Source organism: Corvus moneduloides, chromosome 1, assembly GCF_009650955.1.
Source record: "Corvus moneduloides isolate bCorMon1 chromosome 1, bCorMon1.pri, whole genome shotgun sequence".
NCBI lineage: Eukaryota > Metazoa > Chordata > Aves > Passeriformes > Corvidae > Corvus > Corvus moneduloides.
Genome location: NC_045476.1, coordinates 36,414,281 through 36,431,812, shown reverse-complemented (window position 1 = coordinate 36,431,812; position 17,532 = coordinate 36,414,281). Strand labels below are relative to the sequence as shown.

Below are 17,532 nucleotides of genomic sequence, written 5' to 3'. Positions count from 1 at the left end.
AGCTTCCCTTTTGCTTGCAAGTTGTTAGAACTAGTTTAAAATCAGTAGCTATTTACCTCACAGGAATATTGTTCTCTGCTCTCCACTGTTGTTGCAGAATTTGGTTGCAGTGTGCTAGCTGCAAGTTATCAGTGAACTGGTATCAGAATTGCACTCTCATGCTTTCCGTCTTGTATGGTAATCTCTGGATGATGTCATGCATTGCTAGAGCACTAGCAAAAATTCATCTCACCACTTCAAAAAGTAGTGGTAGCTGACAAGAGGAAAATATTTTGATAGTAGTATATGACAGCTCTTCTATTCTTCCCTCATCTCAACAGTTGCAGGACAATAAGGTGTTTTTATCAATGCTTAACCATGTCTTGAGCGTGGACGGGTTTTACTTCTCAACAACCTATGACCTAACACACACCCTGCAACGGCTGGCCAACACGAGCCCAGAGTTCCAGGAAATGAGCCTTCTAGAGAGGGTAAGGATTTGAGTTTGCTTTGTGTCTGTGTCTTGGAAATTGCCAGTCAATTTTATGCAGATGATGTTTAAATGATTCCAGTGTTTTATCCAAGCTATTATGGGTTGTGTCTGAACACACTGGTTCACACAAGTCTCAGTTTGTGAGCAGTATCATGTTCTAGGGATCTGTTCTGATGTGATGTCACACTTCCAGATCGGCAGATCTAGTTTAAATGGATTTTGAAAAATCCAAAATAAATTAAATTTTTGCCTCTAATATTGAACACTTCTAATTACAATAAGAAGGAGCAAAGCAGAAAAATTGTGAGAAAGCAAGTTATTCCTTTGACCTGGAATGGGGGGAGGAATCCAAAGTGGAATAAATTGTACTTGTGTTCATATTCTTTTCAAGGATAACTTGGAATAGAACTGTGGGTTTTATGGCTGTCAGTCTTGGGATGTTGTATTCTGTCTAAAGTATTCCAATTTTTTGTGTGAAGCATGAATTTAGTATGCTGCTTTTGTCTTAAAGACAACAGCTAAATGCAATTTGAGCTTGACATTCTCTTGTGTCTATATTGATGGGTTTTTGGTTTGGTTTGGTTTTTTAATATTGGAAAAAATGTTTACATTTGGGGATTGTTTTGCATCATCAAATGCTGCTCTGGCGGTGCTCTTGCCAGGGAGAGCAAGGACACAAAAGGATTGGTTTGCCTTAAAATTGTGTCACTTCAGAAGGTTGTTTGAAAGGCAAAGTACAGTCAAAAGGCATCAATTTCAAGTAAATTCAGATCTTGGATGGTTAAGATTATTTCAGTGTAATTTCATATGCCCATGGCTGCAGTATAATGGCTTATCAAAAGGATGGTGGCAATTTTGAACATTTCCAGTTTGCCTCTACAAGAGAAGTCTGGTCTGTGTTTGTGTGGGTGTTTTTGTTTGATATTTGTGTTTGTTATTTTTTCACAGTACTGGTAGAAGGAAACAACCCCAGTATAGGGGCACCAAAGCATTATGTTCTGCAGCTCAGTTGTTAATGGTTTAGAAGTGTCAGGCAACACCCTTAAGAATAGTTAAAAGAACAGTTCTCTCCAATCTTTATTTAGATTTCTAGTTGAGGATGTGAAGGCTACTGATGAAAGAAGGGAACTTCATCTCCATTTGTACCTGTTCACCTAAACTTGCATGACACATGGATACTATGATATTGCCTTTATGTTGAACTAAACAGAAGTGACTGTCTCTAAAAGCATGTTGGCTTTTTTCTTGCTGCAGGCAGATCCACGGTTTGTATGGAATGGACATCTTCTGAGAGAATTTATTGCTCAACCAGAGGTAAACACTTCATAATGATTAAGTTAATAGAGAACAAATATGCTTTTACTATAAGTATGCAACAGTTTTTTGTAATTCTGTCTCTTTCAGACAGCCAGAATCTAGTATAACGTGGCTATTCATCATCTAGTTTAGCACAGTGAGTCTTCTGCTTTCAAACTTCCAACTTTGTCGATGTCCTCAGTAGTACTTCTAGAAAGCTAATTTTTTGGAAGTGTCTGTATTTGAAGATACTGTGCTGTGAAGATACCTACTCATATAAACCAGAGGGGAAGTTACAGTGCACAGCATATGCTTCTCAAGCATTTTGAAGTTTAGCTACTTATTTATTTTTGGGTATAGGCAAGTTCATAATTTTTTTTCTAGGACTCTCTCACATCATTCTCCATGAGTGCAGTTTAAATTCCATTTTCCTAGTGAATAGATCATAAAGCTGGTAATTAAGAGTAAGACTGACTGTTTAGATTCTTTCAGTTTATTTCAAATGAAGATTAGCACAATGTAATCTTTGAATTCATTTAGTCCAGCAAATACAAGTGCATTACCATAAGCCACAACTGTGGCATCTTAATGGCCAGACTGTCTAAGCTCCTTCCTACTGGTGACATCCTCTGTCTGTTAAACTCCTTGAATTGCCTGCACTACAGCAGCCTCCTCTCTCCATCAGCACTTTGCATTTATCAAAGCAAATGACGCATGGCTTCTATTTCTGCCTCGGTAACCTGTGGAGATGTGCTGTTACTTTAGACAGCACTGTTCCAAAAGGCTGGATTGTGCAGTGCTTCTGGAATGTGAAGATATGAATTAGAGAAGGACTGTTGTGCATATTCCAGGGGCATATGACTGGGTGTAAAGTTTGCATAGTGCTATGCAAATAAAGCTTGGGAAATGAGAGAGAAGCTGTGGTGGGAACAGCAAAGGAAAGCCAAGTGTGGCTGGTTAGTGAAAACAGATGTAGGGGGCAAAACACAGAAGCTGAAAAGGGAGATAACTGGTTTTTTAGGCTACACTTCCCCTCACATTGATTACAGGTGGCTTGAAGCAGGAACAGTTTTAGGGAATGAAGTGTGGCATTTCTGACTTCTAGTATTAGAGAACTTTAAAATTTTCTGGAAAGATTAAGTTATTCAGGAATGGCAGGATAGGAAAAAACCTGGAACAAGCATTTTGAGTATCAGTCACAATAAAAATATATCTTACTGAAGGCATCTGTAACTACTATCTCTGCATATGTCCTACTGTGAAGGTAAAGCAAACACACCATGTCAAAAGATTTTCAGCAAGTATTGCTTTATATCTGGCATGCTCGTAGGAGAGTAAATGCTATGTATAAGGAGGACAAAGCAGCTTGCTTTTTGTCCAGGCTGCTTAATTAGGATTAGACTTTCACCTTTTTCATCCTGCTAATGAGGATTACATATGTTGCTGTTTTCTCTGAACTTCTTTTCTCAGAAAGGAATGTTTCACCCTAAACAAAAAGTAAATGATATAAAGTATATGAAACTATCACAACACCCTTAGGCAAAGCATAGTCGCTCACTTATCTTTTTTGGCTACTAGTGTTTAATATTTTTAACATGTATTTGTGTGTTTCAGATCCATAGGTTTGCTACGCCAGTGATGCATGGATGTATCCTTTTGTGTTGTAAAACTGAGTGCTGGATATGGGTAGTCCAGAGCAAAATGGCTGCTGCTGAGGTTGCTCTGTTGTTACATTGGCAATTAGAACATAGAGCACAATGTCAGAAATAAGTTGTGGTTTGCTCATATATGGGTGTTACATGTTGTTTGATAGCCCACTCGTGTGTTAACGTCCTTGAATATTCTGCTTTGAAGGCTTAATGTATTTCATTTTACAGGCATGGTTTGCATAACTGTCTTTCAGTGGGAAGGTTAAGATTAATATGGCAAATGCTCTTACATCAGCTTCAGTACTTTTTTATCTTGCTATAAGGATGCGTTTACTTTAGATACAAAATAAGGGAGAACAGTTTTGACTTGAAGGAGTGCTTATGGATGTTCCTGCCTTGATGAATAAAAGGATAAGAAGTTCTTCTGAAGGCTCATGGGATGCTTCTCCTAGGCAGCTGCTTTTCCTGCACCAACACTTTGGGTAACAGCCTTTTTAGCAAAGCAGTCATGAGTTTATTTTTGAGAAGGGATGAATGCTGCAAGTGAGCTGAATGCTTTCTGGAGGCAGTGTGTGATCAACAGTAAGTCCCAGGTAGTTGCTCCTGGACAGACAGCGTGAAAAGGACTGGCAAGACTGGACAGAGCAACTCATGCCATGTTCTGCTTTGTTCCTCTGTTGCAAAGGCCTCTCAGGTGTGTGCAGGGAATGGCTTCCAGATGGATTTGGTTGATCTGGTAGGACTGTCAGCAGCTGGCAGATCTCCAGTCCTTCTTTCCTGTGGCTTCATTTAATGGAAAATGTTGTGGGAGTAGGCAGAGAGACAAAGGGAAGATAGAAAAAGGGAACTGTCGAAACACACTAATCCTTATCCTGCTAGTTCTGGGTAAATTGCAATTAACAACTGACAGACTGCAATTAACACCTTCCTTGATCCTGTTTTTTCACTATATAAATAATTAGCATAAGTAATGTTTGGTTAGATTAGAATTACAGCAAAACCTTAGAGAACTCAAGAATTTGAAGAAACTGGATTTCTAGTGGTAAAAATGCTAGGAAGAGCCCTAAGCAGAACTGTTACAGTGCCACTAGTAGGTATTTCAATAATCTAAAAGGTTCCTCCCCCACTCCCCATGTAAACCCAAATGTATTTTTTTCAACTATGTGTACTGGGCTTCTAGTCCTTCAGGGATGAGAAATAATGGACTTGGATACTTGAGATTTTGATCACCTAAAGCCCAAAACTATGTTTCGTATTTCCCTTGCTGCTCCAAATCAAAAGCCCTTCTAAAGAACAGTAAATTCCGCCTTGTCCTTTTCTGTGTATGTGGAAGTTGCTAATAGCAAGTTGTCATTTTAAGTGAGGACAGATTGCCAGCAGAAAAGAGGTTGACAATTGCTAAGCAGCTACAGTTAGAGGTAACCTTTCTTGCAGAATACTGTTGGCTATACAAATGTTGAATTAAAGGGGGGAGGGCCCGGCAGTAATTTTCCAGGAAAACAGAGGAATGGGTATTTTTTCAGCCTTAATTTATAAATTGTGAGAACATTCTGGATGGGCTGAATTTGTATTATATTTTTTGGGTTGTTTACAAACAGTATTTGCATAAATACAAACAGAAATCAAGATGACTTGTGTGAAATCAGTGTGTTCTTTAACATAGCTGAGGTGCTTGTGTGATGCAGCTGCTTTATGTCCCATTTGAATCATAGATGCAGAACCTAAATTTTACTTGAGACAAAGTATCTTCAAAGAGAAGACTGCAGTACACTAATCAAAAAATTGACCATTTTGGCCTTTCGCTTGCTTTGAAGTGGTGGGTTTCAGTTTTTAGGGGCAAAGCATGAAAGCTGGTGAATCTACCCTGAGAAATTTTTTGTGAGTGGTGGTCTCCATTAGACTTGATAGCTCACTGCAGACCAAATAAGTGCCATTATAAGCAGCACAAAACAAAGCTAAAACTGAAATTAGTTGCCATTTTCCCTGTTTGTTGGTTAGTCCCAGGTGCATTTGGCAGGGTCTGCAGCCTGGGCAGGAAACCATTATTGTGTAAGAAGCTCACACTGGAGTCTTGGTGTGTGTTCATTCTCTTTTTCTTCATATGGATTTGAAAGCCAGTCAATTTTACTGCTAGTTCTGGTATTTGTAGATGTGATGTATGTTGCACTTATGGGTGCAAAGTATATACCCCCAAGATACTTACTCTTCTAAAAGCCTGGAAAAAATTTTGAAGAGGTGTTTTTTCAAGTAGTTGTTAATTTTTAAAAACAATAGGGGCAAGAAACTGTTAGGGTAGTTTAATAAAATTATGGATGAGATGGATTCTTAATTTTTAATTAGGACCATAAAACCCAGAATAATCTTCTTCAGACTCACATTTTCTGAAAATTACAGTAGTTTTAATGTCTGTCCATCAGTGACATCACCATAGTGTTGTTTTGCAATCTGCATGTGGATCCTAATATTGTTACTGTCCCTCAAGTTTAATGTTGCTGGGGTGAGAATGTTTACGGATTTATTTGAATGTAGTCTCTTGGTTCCTTGATGTTTCTTACCTGTTGATGTGTAAAAATATCCTAATGAAATGTCGGGGCTTTTCCTTAGTGTTGGTCATCAGTTATCACTATGCACTCTTGTTCTATTAATGGCAAGTGTTTTGACTGGCTGCTTGTTTCCAGAAGAAGCTGTTTCAGGGCTGGCGTACGCTACTATGTAAGAGGTAAAAGAGAAAATGGATTTATTTCAAAAATAATGTGTATTCCATCTGCACATGTGAGTTACCTTTGAATAATTGCTGTATAATGGCTTGCAAAAAAAAATTGCTTAGTTTGTCTTAGGTTCTTCTTCCAAAGAAAATATTAGGAATTGAAGCATTTTCTGGCATTTATTAAAAGTGACTCTTCTTTATGTCTCTAAGGCATAACTGCAAAAATTTTATAATGATCTTCAACATGTGACTGTTTTCATTGGTGTTAAATGCAAGTGTGTAATAGCCCTTTTGGTCTAGCAGTAAATCCAGCTAAGAGCATCATTGGTGCTGGCAGGGGAGCCCTGAGTGGTGTTCTCTAATTGTTTCAAGTTAAAAAGCAAACAGGGAAATGAATTTAAATTACTTTCTCTGTTCTTAGTCCCAAAATACATACTTTTAAAGAAATTAGTCTGTTTCTGCAGTACCACTGTTACAGAATTGTGAATATTTTGGTGTCAGAGCACTGGTATTTTATTTCATATTAAATGATAATTTCTAGTGCTAGAAGTATCAAAATGTGTTAACTTGAAGAAGCACAGTTCTGCTTAAATTTAGTGCAGATCATGTTAAACTTTTACCAGGGTGTGTTTTATTTTACGTTGTCAGGCAGCTCTGTGCTTCCTCTGAGGACTTAAAAGGGAAGGGAAGGAAGCCTTTAGCTGATGTATACACTGACACTGCTCTGCAGCCAGGCTGACTTGGCTAACAAGGTCTTTTTCCTACACAGGTATTGATTCAGAAGGGCACGCTGCTAACTTTGTTGAGACAGAGCAAATTGTGCATTACAAGGGGAGCAAAGCATCCTTTGTTCAGGTAAAGTCTCTGTAAGGAACATAGATACATGGATAGCTCTGTCTGTGTTCTTAAATATAGAATATATAAGCTATGCAAATAAAACTTAACAGACTGAATTAGTTTAACAAAATAAACCAGTCTGCTTTATTTTTAAATGTCAAGTGAATTTTCTAAATTCTGCTGTTTAAAACCCTTTCCATTTTTTTGCAGACCCGTGGATCTATTCCTTTTTTCTGGTCTCAAAGACCAAACCTCAAGTATAAACCAAAGCCACAGATCAGCAAGTCAGTAAATCATGTATGTGAGTGTTTGTGTCCTGGGTTTTTAACATGTTACTGGGCTCATGTTTGTGTGATAGGGTAGCAAACTGTAATCAGAAGAATAAAAATCAACAATACTGGATTGAGCTTTATTCTTTAAAAAAGCAAGAAACCTTGTACTTCTTATCATGAATTCAGAGGCTGAAAAAAAATGCAGACATCAATGGGGGTCGTTTCTCTTTGGATCCAGTTTGCAGCAGTTTTAGTAGCTGTACAGTCCTCCTTATCTGCAGCATGTTTAATGTGGAGAACTGAATGGACTGGGAGGAGGAAACTGGAAATGTATTGGCACAATAGAGAACATCAAGCACTTAGTTATAAGAATCGTCAGATTATAATGGAGATTTCTTGTAAAGCACAGATCTTAATAGTAGTGTACATCTGTCAACACATTTCCTTTCTCTTCTAGATGGATGGCTTCCAAAGACATTTTGACTCACAAATAATTAGCTATGGAAAGCAAATGATTGTCAACTTGGTATGCTTTCACTTGTTCTTCCTGAAAAAGCGGTTGTTCTTTTAAGCAGGCTTTTGAGTAATTCTGTGTCTCTGTTTTCCTGTTTCCCAGGTTAACCAAAAAGGCTCAGAGAAGCCTCTTGAACAAACCTTTTCGAAAATGGTCAACAGCATGGCAAATGGAATGGTCAGGTACATGTCATGAAGTGATACATTCTGTGTTACATGTTAGGCATTGCCTTTGAGACCCACAGAGTGGTCAGTTCTTTGGGGGCCTTTACCAACCCTCTGATTTGTTTGCATTTTATGTTTGTGGAGTAACTTGCTAAGAGATCAGACAGGCAGAATAAAGAAGGAAATTCAGAGGTAATGGTAATGCCAGTGTTGGAGTCTTAGTATGCAATGGAGGTCTTCTGCATTTTAGGAAAAAGAAAATCATGCCCTGTAGAGCTAGCTCTGGCAAAAGGGCTTGGTTACATTGCTAACTTAGTGAGGGAGTGTCGAGTGTGAGCAAAACAGGATAGAACAGTAAGGGGAACAAATAGTTTAAATGCCTGGAGCTCAGTGTAACAAGGGCCAGGAGTGGAGAATGCACTTAGATTATGAGGAGTTCCATCTCTTTGTGGGAATAGTGAGTGCAGTACACAATTTTACAACCTGTCTGTGCTCGCTTTCATTAACTTCTGGAGGGAGAGCTTGCATCCAACTCGCACAGATACTTGCCCCTCTACCTTATCCTTGAAATTTCTGTGCTGTGGCTTTTTTTATTCTGTGCATATTTGCTATAAAGTCATCTGGTGGAAACAAAGATGTGAAATTATGTGGAAGTGCATTTTGATGATGTTCTGTATAGGTTCAAAAGTGGTGTTTGGCAGCCCCTTTTTACTATTACTACCAAAATCCACTTCTTTGTTAATCGTTTTTGATGACGTTTACCTGCCAGAGTCAAACTCGAGTCTTCAGTTACTTGTTTCAGTGTGTATAGACCATCTTTCTTCATGCATAGTCCTGAAATCTTGTCAAATAACTTTTGGGTTATGAATGCTTGAGGGGGGGAATGTAATGCCCTGTAATTCACAGCAAACATATACATACAAATGTTTAATTAATAAAGCACCACTCATTTAGAGCACTTCTTGCCAGAAATTTGCTGTTAAAATTTTGTTCTAAGTCAGTAGCTGCTTAATTTTCTTATGACAGTTAGACTAGCTGCTTAAACAGAACCTGTCTCAGGTTTCTAGAGTTATTGAGGGAATTATGCCAGCAAAGAATGTTGGATTTCAGCACCTGTTTCTAGTTCAAAGTGAACAGAGAATGAAAGAATCCTGGTGGGGAAAAAAAAAGACATTAAATAAGATTCATATCCCTTCTGTACTTCCTGGAGGAAAAATATTAGCCAGAACATAGAATGGGAACATAGAACTTGGAAATGAATTGTCTGCTTCCCCAGACTAGTGGCATTTTGTAAATAATTTTAGATGGTGTTGCCATTCACACTAAGAGGGGAGCATGAGATTACAGAGCACTGACAAAATCTCCAGATGTGCTGAAAGTCACCTCTAAAGAAAAACAAATCCTCTGCCACTACCTCTTTTATAGATCAGCCTTTTGCTGTAGGGTTTTCTGTAAACCCTCACTGCAGTACATATGTAATCTGAAAAGATGCTTCTGTCTCTGGACAGATATGTGGCATTTGACTTCCATAAAGAGTGCAGTCGGATGAGGTGGGATCGGCTTCAGATTTTGATGGATCAACTAGCAGAACAGCAAGATGAGTTCAGGTAAGGCTCTGCAGTTCTTTCACTTCTGTGCTGTTAAAATGAGAGCACTTCCTCAAAGTTTCTGTTGTCTTGCATTAAGGCACAGCAATGCAGACGTGTAATCTTCTATGAAGAAGATGCATTTGTGTGCATTAGTGTGTCCATATCTCTGGTGTCTTGCTGATATCATGTGCGAGGTTAGAGACCTGGTAGGGGGTGAGATGTAGAGCCCGTGTTACTTCTCAGTAAAGTGGGTCTGAGAATTGCCGCAACCCTGAGTTGTGACAAGAGCTGCCTTTGTAAGGCTGGGTAAAAGGCTAGACAAAGAAATGAGCATGCATGTAACTGGAGCTATTTAAAAGAAAGTCTCCTTAGATTATATTTTTCTTTCATCCAGTAGTAATTCCAGGTGGTGTTGACAGCAGACTGTTTTGCCACCTAGTGTACAACACTGGATGTTCCTTCCACAGGCGTTTGTAAAAATGTTTTCTCTAACACACGCATTGTTGTGGCTCCAGACCTTGCACTGGCATTGATTGTTAGCCCTTGCTAACATAAGTAACCCAAATGGAAACAAATTCTCATTTTCTTTAGTCATATAAAAATACACAAAATGTCCAAATCAATTTAAATCTTTAGTCCCACAAGTGTGTTTTTGGTCGTAGCTACTTGTAGACATGTGGATTGCTAGGGAAATAGTTTACTTTGTTCTGTTTTTCTGATTGCTTCCTTCCTGTTCCTGAAGTCTTGTGCCTAAAGCACAAAGCAGATCAGCTAAAACATTACAAGACTAGCAGTGGTATAGTCCATCCTAACAAAATAAAATGAGGTGAGGTATGGACTAGAACAGGAGTCTTCTTAATGAAGTCTCTTACCTGGAGTGATGGCTATGGGAATGATATAAATTAATCAGATTATAGTTAATATTCTGTCCACTGCAAAAAAAAGGCCTTAAAAACTCATAAAGACCTAATCAATAAACTGACTTTGAACACCTCAAATAAGGAGAAATAAGATTGCAGGTTTTTCCTACACAGCAAGGATCCTTTATTCTCAGCATTAATACTGAATCCCATAACTTGTTTACTGTCAGCTGCCATTGGAGGTGTAGAAAATAACCAGGTTTCTTTGAAATTTAAAAAAAAAAAAAAAAAAAGCTATTCATCTCTAAAACAAGATACAAAATTGAAGACTTTTTCTCAAGATTAGGCTGGATCTAACTTAACTTGTTTTATTTCATCTGTAATGACTATTGCTTAAATAGGAACAGAAAAGTCTTAAGTTCTGATCTTCGTAGAAAATGGTTTTGCAAGCCCTGGGGAGGTAAACAGCTCTTACTTTCTGCAGGCTAAATCCAGTTGTGGAAGATCTGTCAGAAAGGAGAGCTGGGTTTGTGGAGGTGTTTATTGTTAGTTTTTGAATTTTTTAGAGCAGCTATAGGAGATGCAGCATTTAAGAACAGACATTTGTAGTTAATTAGGATAATAACAAGCTATCTTATCCTAATACCAGTTGTAGGCAAAATGCGGGGGGGAAAAGGAGGATTTCACAGCTGTTGTTGTCTCCTTTAGTCTGCAACAATGTAAAACATGGTTTAACAAAACTAGTTCAAGAATGATGAAAATGGCTCTTAAAAAGACAACACAAGATTAATCAAAGTAAATTCATGTGCTTCTAAGGCTCCTGATTGTAGTACTGCATCACTCTAGACTTGATAATCTTAAAATGCTCAACAGTGGATCATATGCTAGTCCACATTCAGGCTTCATAATTACATATTGGAGTAACCTAATCTATAGATGATGATCTGTAAGTCTGTAGACAACTGAAGTTCCATGCTGTGGCAGGACAGGCGTAGTTCTGTCCCATTCACACATCCAGTTGATGAGTAGATTGGAATATTTGTTCTACCAGCTCAGTATTGCAATGCATGTGTGCAATTCAGTACTTAAAATGAGCTGTTTGTTATCAACTACTGGAAACACCTGGTTTAGTGGATTAAAAAGATTGAGGTAACAATTAGCGTATGCAAGAGGGAATATCTGGTTCCCCCACGTGTTCACATAATGGAGAGAATGTCATGTGACAGTAGCAGATTTTTCCATGTTTTCCAAGTGGCATTAAAAAATCTGAGTACCTTTCTGGAAGATTTGTGCCTGACAACTTAGGTGTCTTTTCATGCATTGCTGACTGGATTGAACTGGGTGACCAGTTGTAAACAAATCTGGTTACTTCTGCTGTTAGGCTCTGCTAACGATCTTCGTATCTGTGGAGCTGGGACACTAAAATAACTGGGGAAAAAAATACGTGTCCCTGACTTTGCACCAGAAGCTGCTCTTCCCACTGGCATATAACTCAATATTGCTGGTTGGCTTTCTGAATGTAAGAGTGAATACTGCCCTGAGATTGCTCAATGTTCATCCACTAATGCTGTTTTCCAGCATGGGAAGAATTCAGGGAGGCATCAAAGTTCGAAGACATGGCTGAGAACTCATCAAATGCTCAGGACAATTGCATTTTGGTTGCTAGGATATTTACTTGTGAAAACATGTGGTTTATATGGCCTGTTATCTCTAAATACATGTGTTGTATGTGTTAGTTACTTTCTAGTTGACTCGGAGGGTAAAATTGTGACTCAGCAGGAAGGAACGTTCCGCAGTAACTGCATGGACTGCCTGGATCGGACTAACGTGATCCAGAGCTTGTTAGCACGCAGGTCTCTCCAGGCCCAGCTTCAGGTAATTGTTTTACTCTTCTTTAACAAGCTGGAAGAGGAGAGAGGCTTTCCATTTGGAATGGAAATGTAATTTGAACACTCAGTAAGAGCTCGCATAGTGGAGCTACTGTACTTCTTATTTGAGCTGCGTTGACTAGATTCAAGTTTGATAAATACAGCTTTTTCTGAAAGCAAATCCTAATTTTTCTATCAAACTCCTAGCAAGCCTCAATGTGCTTTTTATTTCAGAGACTAGGTGTTCTGCATGTGGGACAGAGAATTGAAGAGCAGGCAGACTTTGAGAAAATCTACAAAAATGGTAGGCTGTTTATAGAGTTCAAACAATGACTTTTTCTCTGAATAGAGTATATAACTTCCTTAATATTTCTTATTGTTTTCCTGTTCATAGCATGGGCTGATAACGCTAATGCTTGTGCCAAACAGTATGCTGGAACTGGTGCCTTAAAGACAGACTACACAAGGCAAGTCAGCCTTTCTTGTAAGGGCCTTCTGGGTTTTTGGGCATGTTTGGGATTTTCTTTGAGCCCTCATATCTAAGGAGGTTATTGATCTGGGGCTTAGGCCATTAATGAGTTTTTTGCAATGGTTCAGTTGGTAAAAAGTCAGACTAAAATCTCCAGAACACTGTTCTTTGCTGTGTTTATGTGAAAGTAAAGGCTATGTGGAAATGAAAACCAAGGCAGTGTGCCATGAAGATGCACATTTATATTATGTGATGTAAAGAACTGTTATTTTATTTTCTAATTTTCTTACAAGTATGCGTGGTAATAATGCAGAGGCAGCACTAGATAAATGTATTCCTGTGCTGGTGTTCGTTTAATGCAGTACACATCTGGATATAATGACAGAATGTAAATCTGAAATTATAGTCCTGAATTTATACATCTATTTTAAATATTTTTTACAATTTCTTTTTGCAGAACTGGGAAGAGAACTCAGTGGGGCTTAATAATGGATGGCTGGAACTCATTAATACGTTATTATAAAAACAACTTTTCTGATGGATTTAGACAAGTAAGTTAAGCTTTTAACCATGGGGAAGTGTATTTGGTAAACATTGCTGTGCATTCTAACTCTTGCCCTCCCTTTCTCTTCCAGGATGCAATTGATCTTTTTCTTGGAAATTATTCAGTGGATGAAGTAGAACCTGCTAGTCCTTTACATGTGAAGAAAGATTGGAAGTTCTTAGCTGTGAGTATGGAGACTTTATTTGTGATACAAGAAGCACAACTGTTTAGTCACTGGCTTCATTATGCCTAAGTAGGACTTGTCTGTTAGGCATGAAGCATCCCTGTAATCTGGTAATGTCTCTATGATACCTGCTTATAGGATTAAACCCAGACCATTCCCTTGCCAGAAAATTGAGTGTCCTTGAGGTATTGGAAAAACTGCTGCTTGCTTTTTTTAAAATATGCTTCACGATGTGGAAAGGGGGAAATTCTGCTACTTACTATCGTTGAATGTTTCTTTCTGCACAAGAATCTTGTGGAGTTCTTTTCTCACACTTCATGCAGAAGCATAGACTGTGACACAAAAAAACCACTTTTTTCATTTTTTTCACCCTTCCCTTTCTATTTTGAAATGGGATTTGGGAACATAATGGGTTTTAACTGGTGTATTTATTTTTTTTTTTTTTAAACAAAGCATAAATCTCAACCTCTCTTTTAATGCACAGGAGGTGTATTTTAATTCTCAAAATAGTTACTGAACACACTCTTCCAAATTTTGGAACTATCCAAACTTTTATTTGTACCTGAATACAGGTGAATTGAGAATTAAAGCAAGTTCACTGCAAAGCAAGTAAATAGCTTTACAGTGCAACTCATCTTAAAGGAAATTAAGGAACGTAGGTACTGCTGTATCAAGTGATTATTCTTTTTCTCTTTCCTTAGTTGCCTATTATTATGGTGGTTGCTTTCTCCATGTGCATTATTTGTTTGCTAATGGCTGGTAAGTCACTATTGAGTTTAATTTTATAAAACTGGCTTGTTTCTTTGTGACCTTTGTGTAGATGATTACCAGTAACTTGTTCAGTATAGAATTGCTTCTCAGTCATTCTAAAAGGTGCTTGAGTGTGGCTCTGGAGATTGAGGTTTAGCACTGTATCATTAATGTGGAAAAAACTGAGGTGCTATAGAAAACAATGTTAAAACTCATGGAGAAGTCAATTAAGGGACAGTTAATTGTCCCCAAATTTAGATGCACCTTGGTAGACCTGAACTTTATTGTAGGCTGGATGAAGCACCAGAGGAATAACTGTCTAATTTTGGGCAGACAGTCAGTTCAGAACTGTCAGATACAGGCATGAGCCTGGTTCTGGTGGATGTCCCTTTAATCTCATGTGTTGGAAGTGGTGAAGGTTTTTGCCTTCTGTTTTTGCCTTGAATTTTCTAGCATTAGTGCCAGTAGAGTTCTTGACTGACTTCTGTAGGTCTCTGTTCAATGTGTTCCAAGAACTGTGTGGCAAATACAGGTTTTCCAAGGTAAGGAAACAGAAAAAGATCTGTGAAAGACTTCTGATTTCGTTTGACGCAGGATCTTTCATTTCAAGATCTCTGAGGGAGAGCTTGAAATATTTGTATTTGTACTAAAGCAAAACTCTCTGGTAATTGGAGATAATGAGCTAAAAGGTTTATCTGACTCTTCTTCACAGGTGATACATGGACTGAGACACTGGCCTATGTGCTTTTCTGGGGAAGTGCCAGCTTTGGAACTTTTGCTATCATCCTTTACAATGGCAAGGATTTTGTAGATGCACCCAAGCTGGTCCAGAAGGAGAAGATGGACTGAATTTGTGTGTGTGGAAAGCGGCTTGGTACTGAGGATTCTTCAAGCCACACTTGGAGTCTCTACTGACCTGCTTTCCACACCAAATAATGCTCTTATGGACATTCTTCCTTGGCAATGGGGGGGGTGGGGGGTGGGTCAGGGGTAAGGAAACCGTGTCCTGTGGTGGTGGTAGCTTTCAACTGAGACCTGACTTGACAGTCTTAGTTGCAATGGTCTTTGGAATATTGCATTAGTGGACAGGGCTCCACTCTTACCAGAGTAATGCAAAGACAAAAGCCAGCTTTTTGGTGTCTGGAATATTCTGGAGCTTAAGTGGACTGCTTAAGCTCGTGTTCCACCTGGGCTGGTTCAGCTGGTTTTTTGGTCTTGACAGGAGAGAGCTTTGATGCTGTTCATGTCTCAAAATATCCAAATGCTGAAGCATTAATAATGGAACATCTGATAGTGGTCTCTGAACAAATATGGCTTCATACCAGTAAAAAGTCTAGGTCCAAACTTACAGCTGGATTACATTTGTTGTGATAAAGTCTGTGTTAAGGAGTCCTTCGTGCATATTTGTGAGTGGATTCTTTTCACTAAATATGAAAGATTTTTGAATCCTAATGCTATTCTCAAATGAGGCTTTTGTCCTGTCTTGTTAATCTAGAACTGATGCAATATTCTGCTAATCATTGTTTGGGTGAAAGGGCAGTGTAATTGGATGTTCCTGAAGTTGCAAATGTCTTGCACTGTTTCAATACTACAGTCTCCATATGAAAACCCAGTAGTTAGCGAGTTAAAATGTAGAATTTTCTTTCTAAAGATGTACACGAAATCAAAGAATGTAAAAGTCCTTTGCAGTGTTTATTCAACCTTCCTTATGCTAAAGTCCCAAAGTACTTCATTACTTTAAGAATGGGTCGCAACATAAAAGGTGAACTTCATATTGTTTTGCTAGTCAGCTGCTTCTGTCCTTGGTTATATTGAAATAATTTATGAAAGAAGGAATAACAGCCTAAGGAGAAAGCATTGAGTCTAAACTCCATATTTCTACTTGGGAGCAGCAGCTTGCTTTACATGCATGATACTGTAACACACTCTTTTAAGGAAAAAAAAAAAAAAAAGGAGAAAAAAAAAAAGCTGCAGACTAATTTGTGCTGGTTAATGTGTGTCTTTAAATTTAGTGCTTCCAAGCTGTATAAAAATAAGGACCAATTTTAAACTATTTTGTCACTTATTTTATATGGTTTGTTCAAAACCAGACATGGAACTTGCTTAAGGCGCTGTGCATTGTTTAATATTTCCTGTAAGTACAGCTGTATATTCAGATTGCGAGTATAAAATTTAAAGGGGGGGAAGGGACAAACATGTAGAATACTACTAGGACTAGCACAAGTGTCACTATTGAAGCTAGAACACAAAACACTGATACTCCAGTGTTCCCTTGTGTTATGACTGAAAATATGTACAGATTCTTTTTTTTTTTTTTTTTTTTTCTTTCATAACTGTTCATTTTAACCTTGAATGTTTCTGGAGGCCTCTCTGGGGTTTGTGTAACCATAACCTGTTCATGAGCACTAGTACTTGCAAAGTACCCTTTTGCTTCTAGATGCTGTAATGGAAAAATACCAGTTGGTGGTTAACTGGAAATCCTCCTAACTTAAAATTCTCAAAGGTGAACTCCCTCATGGGCACAAAGTAAAGAATATCATAGACTCAATATTTGAAAGGAGTGGTTCTGGTGGTTCGCTGGCAGGTGGAGATTGAAACCTGGCTCGGTTGTCTTGCAGTCTAGAACTGAGTTGTTGCATCTTTGGTGAAGAACTTGTTGCAGCAAAGACCAAACTTGAATTGCTAACATAAAAGGTTTGTAAGACATAGAATAAGGTAGGTGTTAGAAGTTGGAAGGCACCTGTATTCAGTGCTTTGCAAGGAGTCTGTATTTCTAAAATCACAAATGGTGTAATACTCCTAAATGACAATAAAATGTTCAACTTTTCTAGATGTACTGTCTGTGGTGCATTTTGTGCTTTGGAGCAGACTGTTCCCTAAATGTTCCTTAGGAGCTGTTTCACACCTGACGGATGCTTCGGTTTTGTGTCTGCTCATTGCAGGTGGGGATCTTCCTGTGCTGTGCTCAAACAGTGATGATCTCACGCAGTGCCTGCTGTCAGGCTGTGCTGTGTGGTGTTCCACTCTTTGCTGCCGTGGCTTGATCTCGCTTGGAGAGTTACTGCAGCTCCAGTGCTGCATCCCAGGTGTCACATCTGCTCAGGACCAGTGGTTCTTTGCCTCTTTCCTCACAAGGGCACTTCAGAGTCCCATTGACCATACTGAGAGGTGGAAATTCAAGCTGTCTTTTCCCTCTTACCTTCACTAGGTGAACAGACTGACACATACACAGAAAATTGTTACTATTACAGTTCTGGATGCTGAAGCTGTAACTTTTTTCCCAATAAATTAGTGCTGTACCGGTTCTAGGCGTTGGACTTTTCTTTTTGTAAAGCTCAAAGCAGATTTAAGTAGTCT

General features: G+C 38.5%; 1 protein-coding gene across 2 annotated transcripts in view; it reads left to right on the top strand.

Moving 5' to 3' along the window:
* The window catches only part of SACM1L (SAC1 like phosphatidylinositide phosphatase), a 30,399-nt gene extending 13,392 nt beyond the window's left edge, over nucleotides 1-17,007 (top strand). For both annotated transcript variants that reach the window (XM_032105644.1, XM_032105654.1), the window contains 16 exons: nucleotides 321-470; nucleotides 1,727-1,786; nucleotides 3,383-3,416; nucleotides 6,035-6,136; nucleotides 6,894-6,979; nucleotides 7,172-7,258; nucleotides 7,691-7,759; nucleotides 7,850-7,929; nucleotides 9,420-9,518; nucleotides 12,097-12,235; nucleotides 12,463-12,532; nucleotides 12,623-12,695; nucleotides 13,155-13,248; nucleotides 13,333-13,425; nucleotides 14,127-14,184; nucleotides 14,888-17,007. In XM_032105644.1, coding sequence (XP_031961535.1) covers nucleotides 321-470; nucleotides 1,727-1,786; nucleotides 3,383-3,416; nucleotides 6,035-6,136; nucleotides 6,894-6,979; nucleotides 7,172-7,258; nucleotides 7,691-7,759; nucleotides 7,850-7,929; nucleotides 9,420-9,518; nucleotides 12,097-12,235; nucleotides 12,463-12,532; nucleotides 12,623-12,695; nucleotides 13,155-13,248; nucleotides 13,333-13,425; nucleotides 14,127-14,184; nucleotides 14,888-15,024 — 1,431 coding nt within the window. In that variant the 3' untranslated portion in view covers nucleotides 15,025-17,007. The remainder of the gene's footprint in view (nucleotides 1-320; nucleotides 471-1,726; nucleotides 1,787-3,382; nucleotides 3,417-6,034; nucleotides 6,137-6,893; nucleotides 6,980-7,171; nucleotides 7,259-7,690; nucleotides 7,760-7,849; nucleotides 7,930-9,419; nucleotides 9,519-12,096; nucleotides 12,236-12,462; nucleotides 12,533-12,622; nucleotides 12,696-13,154; nucleotides 13,249-13,332; nucleotides 13,426-14,126; nucleotides 14,185-14,887) is intronic.
* The last annotated feature ends 525 nt before the right edge of the window (nucleotides 17,008-17,532 follow it).